Below are 13499 nucleotides of genomic sequence, written 5' to 3'. Positions count from 1 at the left end.
CCAGCCACCACCGTCATCATCATCATCATCAGTCACACACAGCCACCACCGCCACCATCACTATCATCATCAGTCACAAACAGCCACTACTGCCATCATCATCATCATCAGTCACACACAGCCACCACCGCCATCATCATCATCAGTCACACACAGCCACCATCGCCATCGTCATCATCAACAGTCGCACACAGCCACCACCGCCATCATCATCAGTTGCACACAGCCACCACCGCCATCATCATCATGAGTCGCACACAGCCACCACCGCCGTCATCATCCTCATCATCATCAACACACAGCCATCATCATCATCATCCACACACACATACAGCCATCATCATCATCCACACACACATACAGCCATCATCATCATCCACACACACATACAGCCATCATCATCATCCACACACACACACAGCCATCATCATCATCCACACACACACACAGCCATCATCATCATCCACACACACACAGCCATCATCATCATCGCACACACACACACACAGCCATCATCATCATCACACACACACACACAGCCATCATCATCTCATCACGCGCACACACACACACAGCCATCATCACACACACGCGCACACACACACAGCCATCATCACACACACACACAGCCATTATCACACACACGCACACACACACACACACAGCCATCATCACACACACGCACACACACACACAGCCATAATCACACACACGCGCGCACACACACACACACACACACACAGCCATCATCATCACACACACACACACACACACACACACACAGCCATCATCACACACACACACAGCCATTATCACACACACGCACACACACACACACACAGCCATCATCATCACGCACACGCACACACACACACAGCCATCATCACACACACGCACACACACACACAGCCATCATCATCACACACACACACACACACACACACACACACACACAGCCATCATCACACACACACACAGCCATTATCACACACACGCGCGCACACACACACACACACAGCCATCATCATCACGCACACGCACACACACAGCCATCATCACACACACGCGCACACACACACAGCCATCATCATCACACACACACACACACACACACACACACAGCCATCATCACGCACACACACACACAGCCATCATCACGCACACAGCCATCATCGCACACACACACAGCCATCACCATCACACACACACAGACACCACAAACGTTCTAACGTGCCCTATGCTCTTGTTCCTTTTGCTGCCCTCGCCGGCAAAGCAGCTGACGTCAGCGCTGCTCGGGTCGCGCTGCTGAGCACGAGTTGAATGCCGCCGTCGATTGCTTCACCCTGACATCTGATTGAACTCCGCTTTTGATTGCTTCTCCCTGGCGGCTTCTCCAATGCGGAAGTGCGGCCGGCCGCGGCTGCAATGTGAAAGAGCGGCTGGCGACCGCTAAATGACTGGAGGCAGTGGAGGGCAAATATCAAGTGTTCTGCACTTTGTCTGTGGGCCGCATAAATCAGACTGGCGGGCCGCATGCGGCCCGGGGGCCGCGTGTTTGAGACCCCTTTTGTAGACCATGGTAGCACATTTACCCCATGCAGATTGTAAACAGTATCACAAGTAACATGAGGCCTGACATTGATGGGTTGAAACCTGATAATGTGACATTCCCTCATGAAAATCTTTTCATGGCATTATTGACATGGTCTCCAGATTATTCTATTTTATTTCATCCAAGACAACAGCAGGACTCCTCACTGAAGAGGATAGAGCTTAATTCCAGGTTTCAATACCTGTACACCTGATAGCCTTTGGGGCCTGTGGCACGAGGTCAATGGAACACTTGTAGCTGGACGCCTGGCTTGTAGTCCAGTGTCACACAAACGCCTTGGTGTCTGACTTCTAATTTCATTTGAAGTACAAAATGGATCACTCTGCAATTCTTCAAATCTGACAAGACCATGTAGGCAACATTAAGAAGCGTCCTTCACGAGGAAATGTCACACCAATCAAACTCCCAGGTTTATAGTATGAAGGGGCACAATGTATGGTTGCCGAACTCCTCTTATATTCATTACAGGTACACTAACCTTTCGCTGCATTGATTTGGTCGTGGAACCATTGGTGTGCCTATTTTTCACCACCAGGCTATATACTGCTTGTGTTACTATGAGCAGGATACAAGGTGATTTCTACTTTTTTTTTTTTTTTTTTATTTCTAATAAATCACCCATGTTGTATTATAAACAGCATGGTCCAGTTTGATGAGCATCAATGGTCTGATGTTTGCTCCTGGTCTATTTGCTGAATCCTCATAATCCTCCTGCTCTGATGTGGATAACTCGTCTAATGTCATTCATAGATCACTGTGAATGTCGTGCCTGTACAGTTAAAGTGCAGTCACTCATAGCTCAGTCCTAAGGTTGGTGCATGCGCACTGTAAAGCTTTGCTCTGCCTATAGTATTTACTGATAAATCAGGTTAAGGTTGATGGCTTTAGTCTACATTGGGAAAACCAGCTGACAGGTTGCTTTCAAAGCCTTGTAATAAAGAAATAAACAAAGGCCCAGATTCATGAAAGTGTTATCCCCAGTTTTCTAAAGTGAAAGGCTGTTTAAATGTTCACAAATTTTTGTGCAGCTCGGAAGAATTTTGGTGGTTCCACTCCAGTAATGGAGAGTGGCGCCAAAATGAGTGGGATGGGACTTGGCAAAGCCTGCAAGTCTGATTCGTGAAATTTGTCAAAAGTGGTGTAAACTTCGCAAGAAATATTCTCTAGTTAGGTACTACAGTACATTCCTGGTGGAGATGCACGGCGCTTGGAAGAGGCGCCTAATTAAGTGGCATGTCTCAATGAATTAGACGCATTTTTCTTCAACACACCCCTTCATTTAGACTCATGTGATACATACCAGTCTTAATGAATCGGGGCCAATAAGCAAAGGCTGCAAATCATAGGTCACTGCTGCTGTGTTTGTCCCTTAGGCCAAAATTTGCCAGCACCTCGATATAGGGGTATTAATAGGGTTTTCTCATGAAGATAGTTAATTTTAAAGTTGATTTTAATCAATAAATCTTATAATAATAATAATGTATACAACTGGATGTGTTTAAAAAAAAAAAAAAAAAAAAAAAAGTTCCTGTGCAGAGATAATCTTATATATGTGACCCTGTTACCGTGTCAAAAAATAAGCCCTTCCCCAAAAATAAACCCTAGCAGGAATTTATGGCCTTTCGGAGCAAAACTTAAATATAAGCCCTACTCCGAAAATAAGCCCTAGTCACGGTTCAATTATGAAGTGTCCATGCAGCAAAAAAGTTAAAGAATACAGCAGGACACTTCATTATAGAAAGCAGACACTCCTTAAAGAAAGAAGACTGAAGACCCTGAAATCATACTCACCAGACGTTGAAGGGGAGGACCTGCAGCAGAACACACTCTCACACATACACAATCACACATCAGAGAGCGCATGCGCACTCTCCACATACAGCAGTACTGATTGCTCCTGGCCGGCAGAGGAGCCTTGGACACAGTGCGGTGGAACACATAGAGGATCTGTGGTGGAACGCATTGACGCCTTCCACTGCTGAGTTATCCATACATTCCACTGAACTGCGTCCCATCTTCCCTTGCTGGCCGGATGCGGTGTGTGTGTGTGTGTGTGTGTGTGTGTGTGTGTGTGTGTGTGTGTGTGTGTGTGTGTGTGTGTGTGTGTGTGTGTGTAAAATCTGATGTATGCGTATTCGTATGTGTATGTGATCTAATTTATGTAAGTGTGTTGGCCAGAAGGAGGGGAGGACAGTTTGTAGCACACCTGCGGAGAGCACCTGCCAAAGATAGCAGGAAGACCTGGGAGCCACACAGATGTTTAGGGTCTGGTAAATGTGTCTCCTGGGAAGGTCTGGTCTGCTTTTTTGGGGGGTTAAACTTACCTCCAACCATGTTTCCCCAAAAATAAGACCTACCCAAAAATAAACCCTATCACTTTTTGGGGGGCAAAAAAGTATGACAGGTCCTTGTTTTTGGAAAAACAGTGTGTACTGTGTAATGGACATCTCTGACTGTACAGGGACATGGTATGATCATGCCACATCTCCTGGGCAGGGGAGGATGTAAAAGAATATATAGATAGTTTGATGCCACAGGAGTGCTGATCCTGTTCGGGGACGCCACAGGGCTTGTTCAATATGGCGAACAGGTAATGTCAGTTTTATTATATGTCGTGACGCTACTCATGGCTTGCCGTCAGGGATGTGGATGACCGCCGCTGCAGGTTTTACGAGCGTCTGGGGCTGATGGGGTCTGCAGCCAGATGATGTAGCCTCCCGTGAGTGAGGCAGGCCCCAGGGGCTCGGGTGAGCAGGGTAGCGGGTCCCGGAATAACACAGGCTGAGTCCAAAAGTCTTTCAACTGTTTTTTACTCACTTCAGATGTTGTTGTGAGCTAACCCGGGCGTTGCTGTGATTAACCAGGTAAGACCAGAGTGCAGCGTGGACCAAGTGAGATGGCTCCAGGCTCTGTCCCCTTATGAGTCCCTGTGTTGCTGCTGAGGCTCAGATTCTGTAAGGTTGGTGAGGTACTTGTAGTTCCCCTCACCGGCAGGTTTAGCAGGTAGTTAAACTGGAGTCTGCTCTAGGGACTTGTACCCCGTACGTGCCTAGTCACCAAGAGCACCGTACTCTGTCTACCAGATGACCGTTTTCCCCCGCTAACCGTTACTACCCCGTGCAGGGTCTGACTAGTGGCCGCGCACGTATTCCTCTCGCGACCGCTGCTCACCACCACCAGACTGGCTCTCTTCCTTATCCTGACAACCTCTGCACTTTAGCTCCCAGCCCCTCCGCTACACCCCTTGATAAGATTTGAAGGCCAGTCCGCTCCTGAGACTGCCCAAGGGTCCCATCTACTGGTGTGGGAGAACTGGTTGCTATGTGTCTGTGCGTACACACCTCGTTCTGACCCTTAGGATTACCTGGAAGTACTGTCCCAGCATGAGTGCAGTACTCAGTGGTGCCTGATCGGGTCAGGGGCGCCACAATAGCACAGCATGGGATCATATCTGATTTCTTATTTTGAGGTAAAGAATTTCTTTACCTTTTTTTAAAAATTGTTTTAGCTCATAGAAACAATTTACTATTCAAAGCTGTAATTTTTGTATACTTTATTACTTCCTCCTCAACTCAAAAGATGTGGTGTAATCAGACTGTATTCTGTGCATGGGCAGACACTGTCATTACACTGTACACAGTAGGGGCACATATATGATTATATCAGCACAGGAATTTTTTTTTTTTAAATACATCCAATTGTATAAATTATTATTATCCTATGATCTATTGATTAAAATTAAACCCTTTAACACTAGAACTTCTGAGGTAGTCATTTTGACTACTTTGCACTATGTATTTCTATATAGGTGTCACGAGTCCAGTAGTTCTAGTGTTAAGGCACTTGTAGGACAAATACTATGGCAGCAGGAGGCAACGTTGGGCCCTGGCTCTTAAACAAACAAAGAAAAAATATCAGAAAGAGACAAACAAATTTTTAACCAATCATTTCTCGCTAAACTATAATGGGCTGCCTCTCCAATAACCTGATATTAATATATGATTATGAAATGACAAAGATCAAAATTAAAATGCAGCTTAAAGTGGAATTGCACAGGTTCTCTATAGCTGGAGTGTCAGTCCCCAGAACAGACTGCCCTGGTACTGAATGCACACAACTTTAGAGAATACTGAAATAAATATATATTTTTTTCTTTTGTACTAATAACAGTGATTTATAACTGTTACAGTAAAAAATTGCAGTTTTTATTTATAGCCTTATCTACTTTTCTGACAATTCAAGGAATAAAAGTGTGCCCTTCGTTGTGCCACCAAAGTTTTATGGAAGAGACTGGGTTGGATTGCAGAATGGAGAACGCATTCAGGACGACAATGAGCCCTATGTTGCCCCAGATTTCCTTCCTCGATCATCATTCTGTTCTATGGGTAAAGTTATATTGTTAAAATTGGGGCATATTCTCGAGAGTGAATGTTATTAGTAAAGCCCTTTGCTAGACTAATGAAGAAATGTTTTTACTGCTTGGTCTTATTATTTAGGGTGATTATGATTTGGGTGTTTACTTTACATATTATTGACTGTATTATTTCTCTTAGGTGGAGCATATGTTCTGGGTTCCATCAACCCGGCTTTGTATAAATATCCAGAAGACAACAAAGAAACAGATTTTCCAGAGGGAAACATTGGCCGTATCTGGTTTGCTGTAGAATATGAATATGAGACGGAGAGGCTGGTGGTGTCACTTATCAAAGTGAGGAACCTCCAATTCAGCTCCGACTCGTGCAACCCTTTTGTGAAAATGCATCTTCTGCCTGATGAGAGACGTTATCTACAGTCAAAGACAAAGCGTAAAACCTTGAACCCACAGTTTGATGAAAATTTTGTGTTCCAGGTACATACTGATATAAAGCGTTTGGGACTAAAGGTACCATCACACTAAGCGACGCTCCAGCGATCCCATTAGCGATCTGACCTGCTAGGGATCACTGGAGCTTCGCTACATGGTCGCTGGTGAGCTGTCAAACAGGCAGATCTCACCAGCGACCAGTGACCAGCGACCAGTGACCAGCCACCAGCGACGCGTGGAAGCGATGCTGCGCTTGGTAACTAAGGTAAATATCGGGTAACCAAGCGCTTGGTAGCCAGAGTACACATCGGTTTAATAAGCAAACCGCTTTGCTTATTTACCCAATGTGTACTCTGGCTACGAGTACTCTGGCTACACACTTTTAAGGCCACGTCTCACTAAGTGACATCGCTAGCAACATCGCTGCTGAGTCACGGTTTTTGTGACGCAACAGCGATCTTGCTAGCGATGTCGCTATGTGTGACATCCAGCAACAACCTGGTCCCTGCTGTGAGGTCGCAGATTGTTGCTGAATGTCCTGGACCATTTTTTAGTTGTTGCTCTCCCGCTGTGAAGCACACATTGCTTTGTGTGACAGCGAGAGAGCAACAATCTGAATGTGCAGGGAGCCGGCTTCTGACAGCCTGCGGTAAGCTGTAACCAAGGTAAATATCGGGTAACCAAGCAAAGCGCTTTGCTTGGTTACCCGATATTTTTCTTGGTTACTAGCGTCCACCGCTCTCAGGCTGTAAGTGCCGGCTCCCTGCTTCCTGCACTCGTAGCCAGAGTACACATTGGGTAAATAAGCAAAGCGGTTTGCTTATTAACCCTATGTATACTCTGGCTACGAGTGCAGGGAGCCAGCGCTAAGCGGTGTGCGCTGGTAACCAAGGTAAATATCGTGTAACCAAGCACTTGGTTACCCTGATATTTACCTTAGTTACCAAGCGCAGCATCGCTTCAACGTGTCGCTGGGGGCTGGTCACTGGTCGCTGGTGAGATCTACCTGTTTGACAGCTCACCAGCGACCATGTAGCGACGCTCCAGCAATCCCTGCCAGGTCAGATCACTGGTGGGATCGCTGGAGCGTCGCTTAATGTGATGGTACCGTTACAGCTATTGATAACTATCGCTGCATATGGCCTTGATCGGCAATTTCCCGTACCATGGCTGTTGCCTGCCATACAGTCATAAGACAATATTATACTAGGAAACAGCTGATACTGGGTGTGTAAATCGATTTCACTGCACACAAACTAAAAAAAGTAGGCACTTGACTTTAACCCAAATAATTACTATCTCCAGAGTATAGAATTCTTGCTCAGAGAAGCAGTTTAGTTCTGGTTGCATCATTATCATTGCTTTCTATGACATTGCATTGTAACGTGTAGAAAGCCTTTAGTGGATCTTAAGTGATTTGGACTAAAATGTGTTCTAAGTCTTTTCATGTCACTTGGAAACTTCCATTTGTACAATTTTTTTATAGTTTATATGAAATAAATGTAAAATTAGAACTAAAATGAAAAAAAGATTGCACATTTATTCTTCCTATTTGACAAGTGAAAAGACTGAAAGTGAAGGACGGACTGAGCATAGGCATCCAGTAACATTCTTATGACTGACTAGATATGAGAAATACCAACTTTCAGGTTTTTCAGGATTGTTCTCTGTATTGTCAGGTTCTACCTTTTCTCATTCATGTGCTTGGAATTTTTCTCATTCAAAATCTTGACTCTGTCTGGCCTGTGTTCTGTGATTAGAAGTATCTCATTCTGCTGTCTTCTCAGATCTTCATGTGGCTTACCATACCATAGCTAGATCTTTCCTTGGGAAAGAAAATTAATATAATTACTGCTTCTAGTTTCAGTATTAAGCCATTGGCATAGCCAGAGGGGCTTGTGGCCCAGCAAATAGATGCCAGGAGTAAATGGCGCTGTGTGGCTTCTTGCCAACCTGCCAATGTATAAGAATCTCATCTTGGAAGTTTTGGTAGAACGCTATGTTCTGCATAGTCTGGTAATATGTCAACAGTAAGGCTAAGAACACACGGCGAGTAAAATGGAGCAAGTGGAATGAGATACAAAAATCACATTCCGTTCTGACCAATGTTACTCTATGGGGTCGCTCCCATGAGTGATTTTTTTTTTTTTCTCAGCCCTAATCGGACCGAGAAAACCATTGCAGCATGCTGTGGGTGGAATCCGAGTCATTTTCACTCGCACCCATACAAGTCTATGGGTGCGAGAGAAACATTGCACTGCACTCACTTTACATCGGAATGCAGTGCCATATACGGATCAGCTGATAATGGAGCAGATAGTTAGATTAGTCCCTCCCTCTCCTCCACAGCTGTGCTCCGATCGCAGGATCGCATTACAGATAATGACACTCGGCTTACACTCACAGCAGAGCAGGAGCCAGGGGTCATTAGCATAATGCATACGATACTCTCACATCTGATGCTAAATGCCTGTGTGTCCTCAGGCTTAATATTTTGTTACCAAAGTATATTAGCACTTTTTAATTGATGGAGAATCCAATTACTACATCCCCTATATGCCGAAAATTAAAAAGGTAAGGTAAAGGTGGACATACACATTAAATGCCGGTCAACCAAATGCTTGCTTGTGTCGTGCCCCAATGCAGCCGAGCTGCTCGGATCCGGGCGGTCCGTGGCTCGAGGAGTCCCGGATCTGGGGTCACCGTCGATCAGTTTTAAATAAAAGGAAAATAGTAAAAATATAGTCCGACTACGCCACTCGCAGTGCTCAGCCAGGGATGGTATGGCCGCTGCTGCCGGTCCTCTCTGGGGATGATGGATTGGGCAGGGTGGATGATGAAGCCCTCCGTGAGTAGGGCTTTTCCCCAGGGGTAGGTAAGGGTTAACATGGAGGAACAGGGAAATAACTCAGTCCAGACCGGGAAATGCAGTTTTGTTGTTTTTCTTACAGCTGGGTTCGCACCCTGGAGACGTGCTGGATCCCAGATGTGCCCGAGTCCTGTGTCCCTGTGCCAGCAGACCTGGTGCCACTCGCCCACCGATACACTCGTGTGTGTGTGTGTGTGTGTGTGTGTGTGTGTGTGTGTGTGTGTGTGTGTGTGTGTGTGTATCCTCCCAGGCTTGAAGCACCCGGAGGTCCATCTGGTGTCTGGGTCCTGCCGCAGGCAGCTTGGACTATTTAAGGGAATATGTCCCGGTCTTGCCTTTGCTGCTGATGCCTCGGACGTTAGTGGTGGCAGATGAGTCCTGAAAACCCACCCGTCTGGCAGAGTTAACAGATGACTTGAAGTCCCGGTCTGTTCTGGGATCTGCACCCCATGCGTGCAAAGTACTGGGAGCCCTGGATTTCCACCCCCACAGGATTCCACTGTCCCTGGAGCTTGATCTCCGGCTCTCCAGCTACTTTTTCCCCTGAGTGGCTGATGTTTCTCCTCAGGCCCTGGCAGTGTCTTTACTCCTACTCCGCCGGCTTTCTTACTCCTCACTTTTCTTTCAGTTTCCTTCCTCTTTCTCTGTGTCTCAAGATTCCTTTGTCTGTCTTGACACCTGTTCTGTCAACTCTCTCTCTTCCTTACTACTGCTCACTACCGACTCCTTTCAACCACCCTCCTTCTTCTCTCTTTTCTTCCCTACTCTCGTTCTGCTGTCTACCACCACCCCCCCCAGTCCACTCACTTCTCCCCCAGGTGGCTGCCTGTTCACTAACAGTGTCTAGCCTTGTCACCTGGTTCTAAGTGTAAGTATCCTGGAGTGCTGCTGTGTGTACTGACTGTTAAAGTTACATAGGACCAGATCTGTTACAGTGATGTTACCTTGTTTTGTGACACCTGGTTACCGCAGGGGCATCGCACTTGGCCAACAGCTTTCAATTACAAGATTTAACTCTCATTGCAAGTGTTCTGGATAGGAAGAGGGTGGTAAGCCTTCTCCTTCCCCTATCTGAGGATTTTAAAGGGATTCAGTTAGCCAGTTTTTACTATTTGATCTGAAAGTGTCACGGGCGGGGAGGAGGGTGTCAGCACACCGCGTTCACCCCTTCTGCTCGGGTCCGGCAGCTGCTCAGTGGTGGCTCGAGCTGTGGGCCGGATCCCGGGGTGTCTCGAGCGACGCTCCTCGCCCGTGAGTGAAAGGGGGTGTTTGTTGGGTGTGGGGATTGTTATAGTTCGTGACGCCACCCACGGTTGTGGTGATTGCACCACCGCTGCTCAGTGTGGGGGTCCCGGGGATGGTGATGCGGAGCAGCCAGGTGTTGTGTTGCCCCTCCGTGGGTAGGGGTTGGTGATCCCGGGGCCCGGTGATGAGATGTAAAGTGTAGGGCCTGGAGGGCGCAGGGACGCGGGGGCAGCTCTGTGCCTTGCGGCACTATGGTACTCACTCAGCCTGACACACGGACACCGTTTGTACGGTAAACCAACGGCTGGTAGGACGGTCCCACAGACGGCTGCACCTGCACTCCCGGTAGGTGACGGTGATGTCCCTCTTCCTTGCACCTGTGTTGACTGATGGTAGCGGTGGATTCCCTCCGGTTACCCGCTCCCCGACTGCAATCTGGGCCGGAGGAGCTCTACACTTTGCCCGCAGGCGCTGGCCCTGAGAAACTTGTGCCGTGGCGGTGGCGGTGTCTCTCCAATACGGGTTGGGCTGTTGCCTTCAATCGGGACTTGGTTGTTGGGGGATCTGCGTCCCCGTCACTGACGGATTTGGCAAATCTGGCGACTCCTAGCCTTGCCGGGGTCCGAGAGGCCCCTGCCCTGGTGCTGACTGTCCTTCGGAACACTGCTCCAGACCACCGGGCACACAGCCAACGGGGTCCTTCCAGGAACTTCCAAACGGTCCCCCTCCAGACAGTCACCGCCGTTGCTGACCTTGCTGTTCTGGCCCTCACAAAGCTGGACCCTTCAGGCTGTCTTTCTCTTCTGTCACTTTACTTGCTTTTCCTCCTTTTCCACTTTCCTTCCTTCACTTTCACTTAGTTGTTTACTTTCTCACTTAGCTCCTCACTCCTGCTCCTCCCTGAGCTATCTCCTCACTCAAGCTCTCCCTGAGCTCTTCTCACTTGCCCTGCCTGGGCTATCTGCCTGGTTACTTCCTGCCTCCAGAGCTGTGAGCTCCTTGGTGGGCGGAGCCAACCGCCTGGCCCACCCCCTGGTGTGCATCATCAACCTCTGGAGGAAGGCAACAAGGATTTGTGGTTAGCTGTGATGTGCCTACCTGGAGTGTGGGGTGTGGTGGTGTTGTGACCTGTGTCCCCTGGCTTGCCCAGGGCGACACATTAGCAGCATAATATAGGGACTGAGAACTGGATTCCAGTGATGACACTTTGCTCAGCAGCTTGCTGTAGTTTCAATACAATCACTTTTTTATCAGACTAGGTGTCACATGCAACCCAGTCCAGCTAATCTGTGTAACCCCCCCCCTCCCCACCACTGATTGTCAGCTTACTGACAAGTGACAATATACATTGTACACTGGTAATCACTAGTGTGGGCGAGGTTATATGTGCCGCCCCCATGCCAGCAGCTGAGCTGCTCGGATCTGGATCCGCAGTGTGGCTCAAGGGATTCTTCCAGACCCGGGGGTTACGCGGACACTTCAAATAAAAGGGGACGTATTTGTAAGGGATTTGCTGTAAACTGTCTGTGACACCACCCACGGTGTGTGGTGAAGTATGGCACCACCGCTGCTGTTGTGGGCACCCCGGGGGGCGATGGGATAGCAGCTGGATGTTAACCCCTCTGTGAGTAGGGATGGATGCCCTGGGGCCCAGTGTCTCTGTGCTGAGGGTGGTGATTGCAGGGGCCGGTCAGACCGGGGAATATTAGTTTACTCATGATAAAATAATCAGACGAGTCCAGTGTTAAACCAAGTGGTGGTGGCCGGCCGCCGCAACTGGGTGCATTCGGGTCCCACACCCGGGCTGATGGTCTGTGTCACTTTCCTCTGCACTACTGTGAGCTCTCTTTGGGCTCTCCGGTATGGAACACGGAAGCCCGCTCCCAGAACTACGGGTGGGAGCCGTGCCCGCTAACTCTGGCCCTTGGGATCTGCCGGGCCCTGACAGATGCCCTATCTTCCACGGTGGGCTGTTGTCTGCTTTTGGGACTTTGGTTGGGACAGGACCTGTAATCCTGCCCTCAATTGGTTAATTAGCTAGGCCGTTGGTTCCGGTCCTGGCTTCAGGGTCCAAATACTCCCTCTGTACACGGTTTCCGGGTCAGTTATCTGGTGTTGGTACCGGCGGGCTCCAACCGTGCCCCGGTCCACCTCTGATCTCCGGCAGCCATCTTCCCGTCTCCTGTTTGACACGGACCACCATCCGCCACCTAGCCAGCACGCTGGGGCTCCAACCCCAACGACTTTCCACTCTGGCTTGCACTTGAACTTCCACTCCTCTCGACAACTCCACTCCACTTGAACTACAACTTCACACTCTCAACTCTTAACTCAACTGACTGTTTTTCCCGCCCCGGGTTCTCCAGACCCCTAGATGGTGTTTCTCATCTGCCTGGTCCGGTCCACTGGTGTGCCCTTCCTACCCTGGAGGGGGGGGTTACTAGGATTTTGTCTGCTGTGTGAAACCCAGGGGCCTATTCTGTGGGACTACCTGGCTGTGCCAGGGTGTCACATTCCCCCTTAGTTGAATGCAGACCGTCCACGGGCTGTCCAACCACCACAGTTTATTGTAACCGGGACTGGAATAAGAAAAAGGGGTAACAAGTATAATAACATTAATACATAAAAACATATTTCTTCCCTTTTACGGGAGGCACAATTCTTAAACGTTGCAAACATAACGGACCACTTTCTCATTGCACCCACCCAAAACAACCTGTTCCCTGGTGCCACCGTTAACACTGGTGCACACCCCTTTTCCCAAATCCAGGAACGGGTCCGGGTGACGCCCACACGGGCCGGGTAAAAAGTTCATTACCCGGCAGTCCATCTCAAGGGCCCCAAGTCCAGAGGGACCCCTGGCCTGGAGGTTAGCCACTGGTTGCATTAGTGACTGGGCCTCAGCCTACTCTTCCGCAGACCCTTCCTCCAATCAGCCTCTCCAGACACTGCGCCATGTGCAACAAGAA

The 13499-nt window shown here is 48.5% G+C and overlaps 1 protein-coding gene across 2 annotated transcripts in view; it reads left to right on the top strand.

Moving 5' to 3' along the window:
• LOC142309829 (synaptotagmin-15-like) overlaps positions 1-13499 on the top strand; it is a 117023-nt gene that overhangs the window by 22170 nt on the left and 81354 nt on the right. For both annotated transcript variants that reach the window (XM_075347288.1, XM_075347289.1), the window contains 2 exons: positions 5855-5997; positions 6166-6461. In XM_075347288.1, the coding sequence (XP_075203403.1) occupies positions 5855-5997; positions 6166-6461 (439 nt within the window). The remainder of the gene's footprint in view (positions 1-5854; positions 5998-6165; positions 6462-13499) is intronic.

The sequence above is a fragment of the Anomaloglossus baeobatrachus genome, chromosome 5 (assembly GCF_048569485.1).
Source record: "Anomaloglossus baeobatrachus isolate aAnoBae1 chromosome 5, aAnoBae1.hap1, whole genome shotgun sequence".
Lineage (NCBI taxonomy): Eukaryota > Metazoa > Chordata > Amphibia > Anura > Aromobatidae > Anomaloglossus > Anomaloglossus baeobatrachus.
This window is presented reverse-complemented; position numbering and strand designations above follow the sequence as displayed.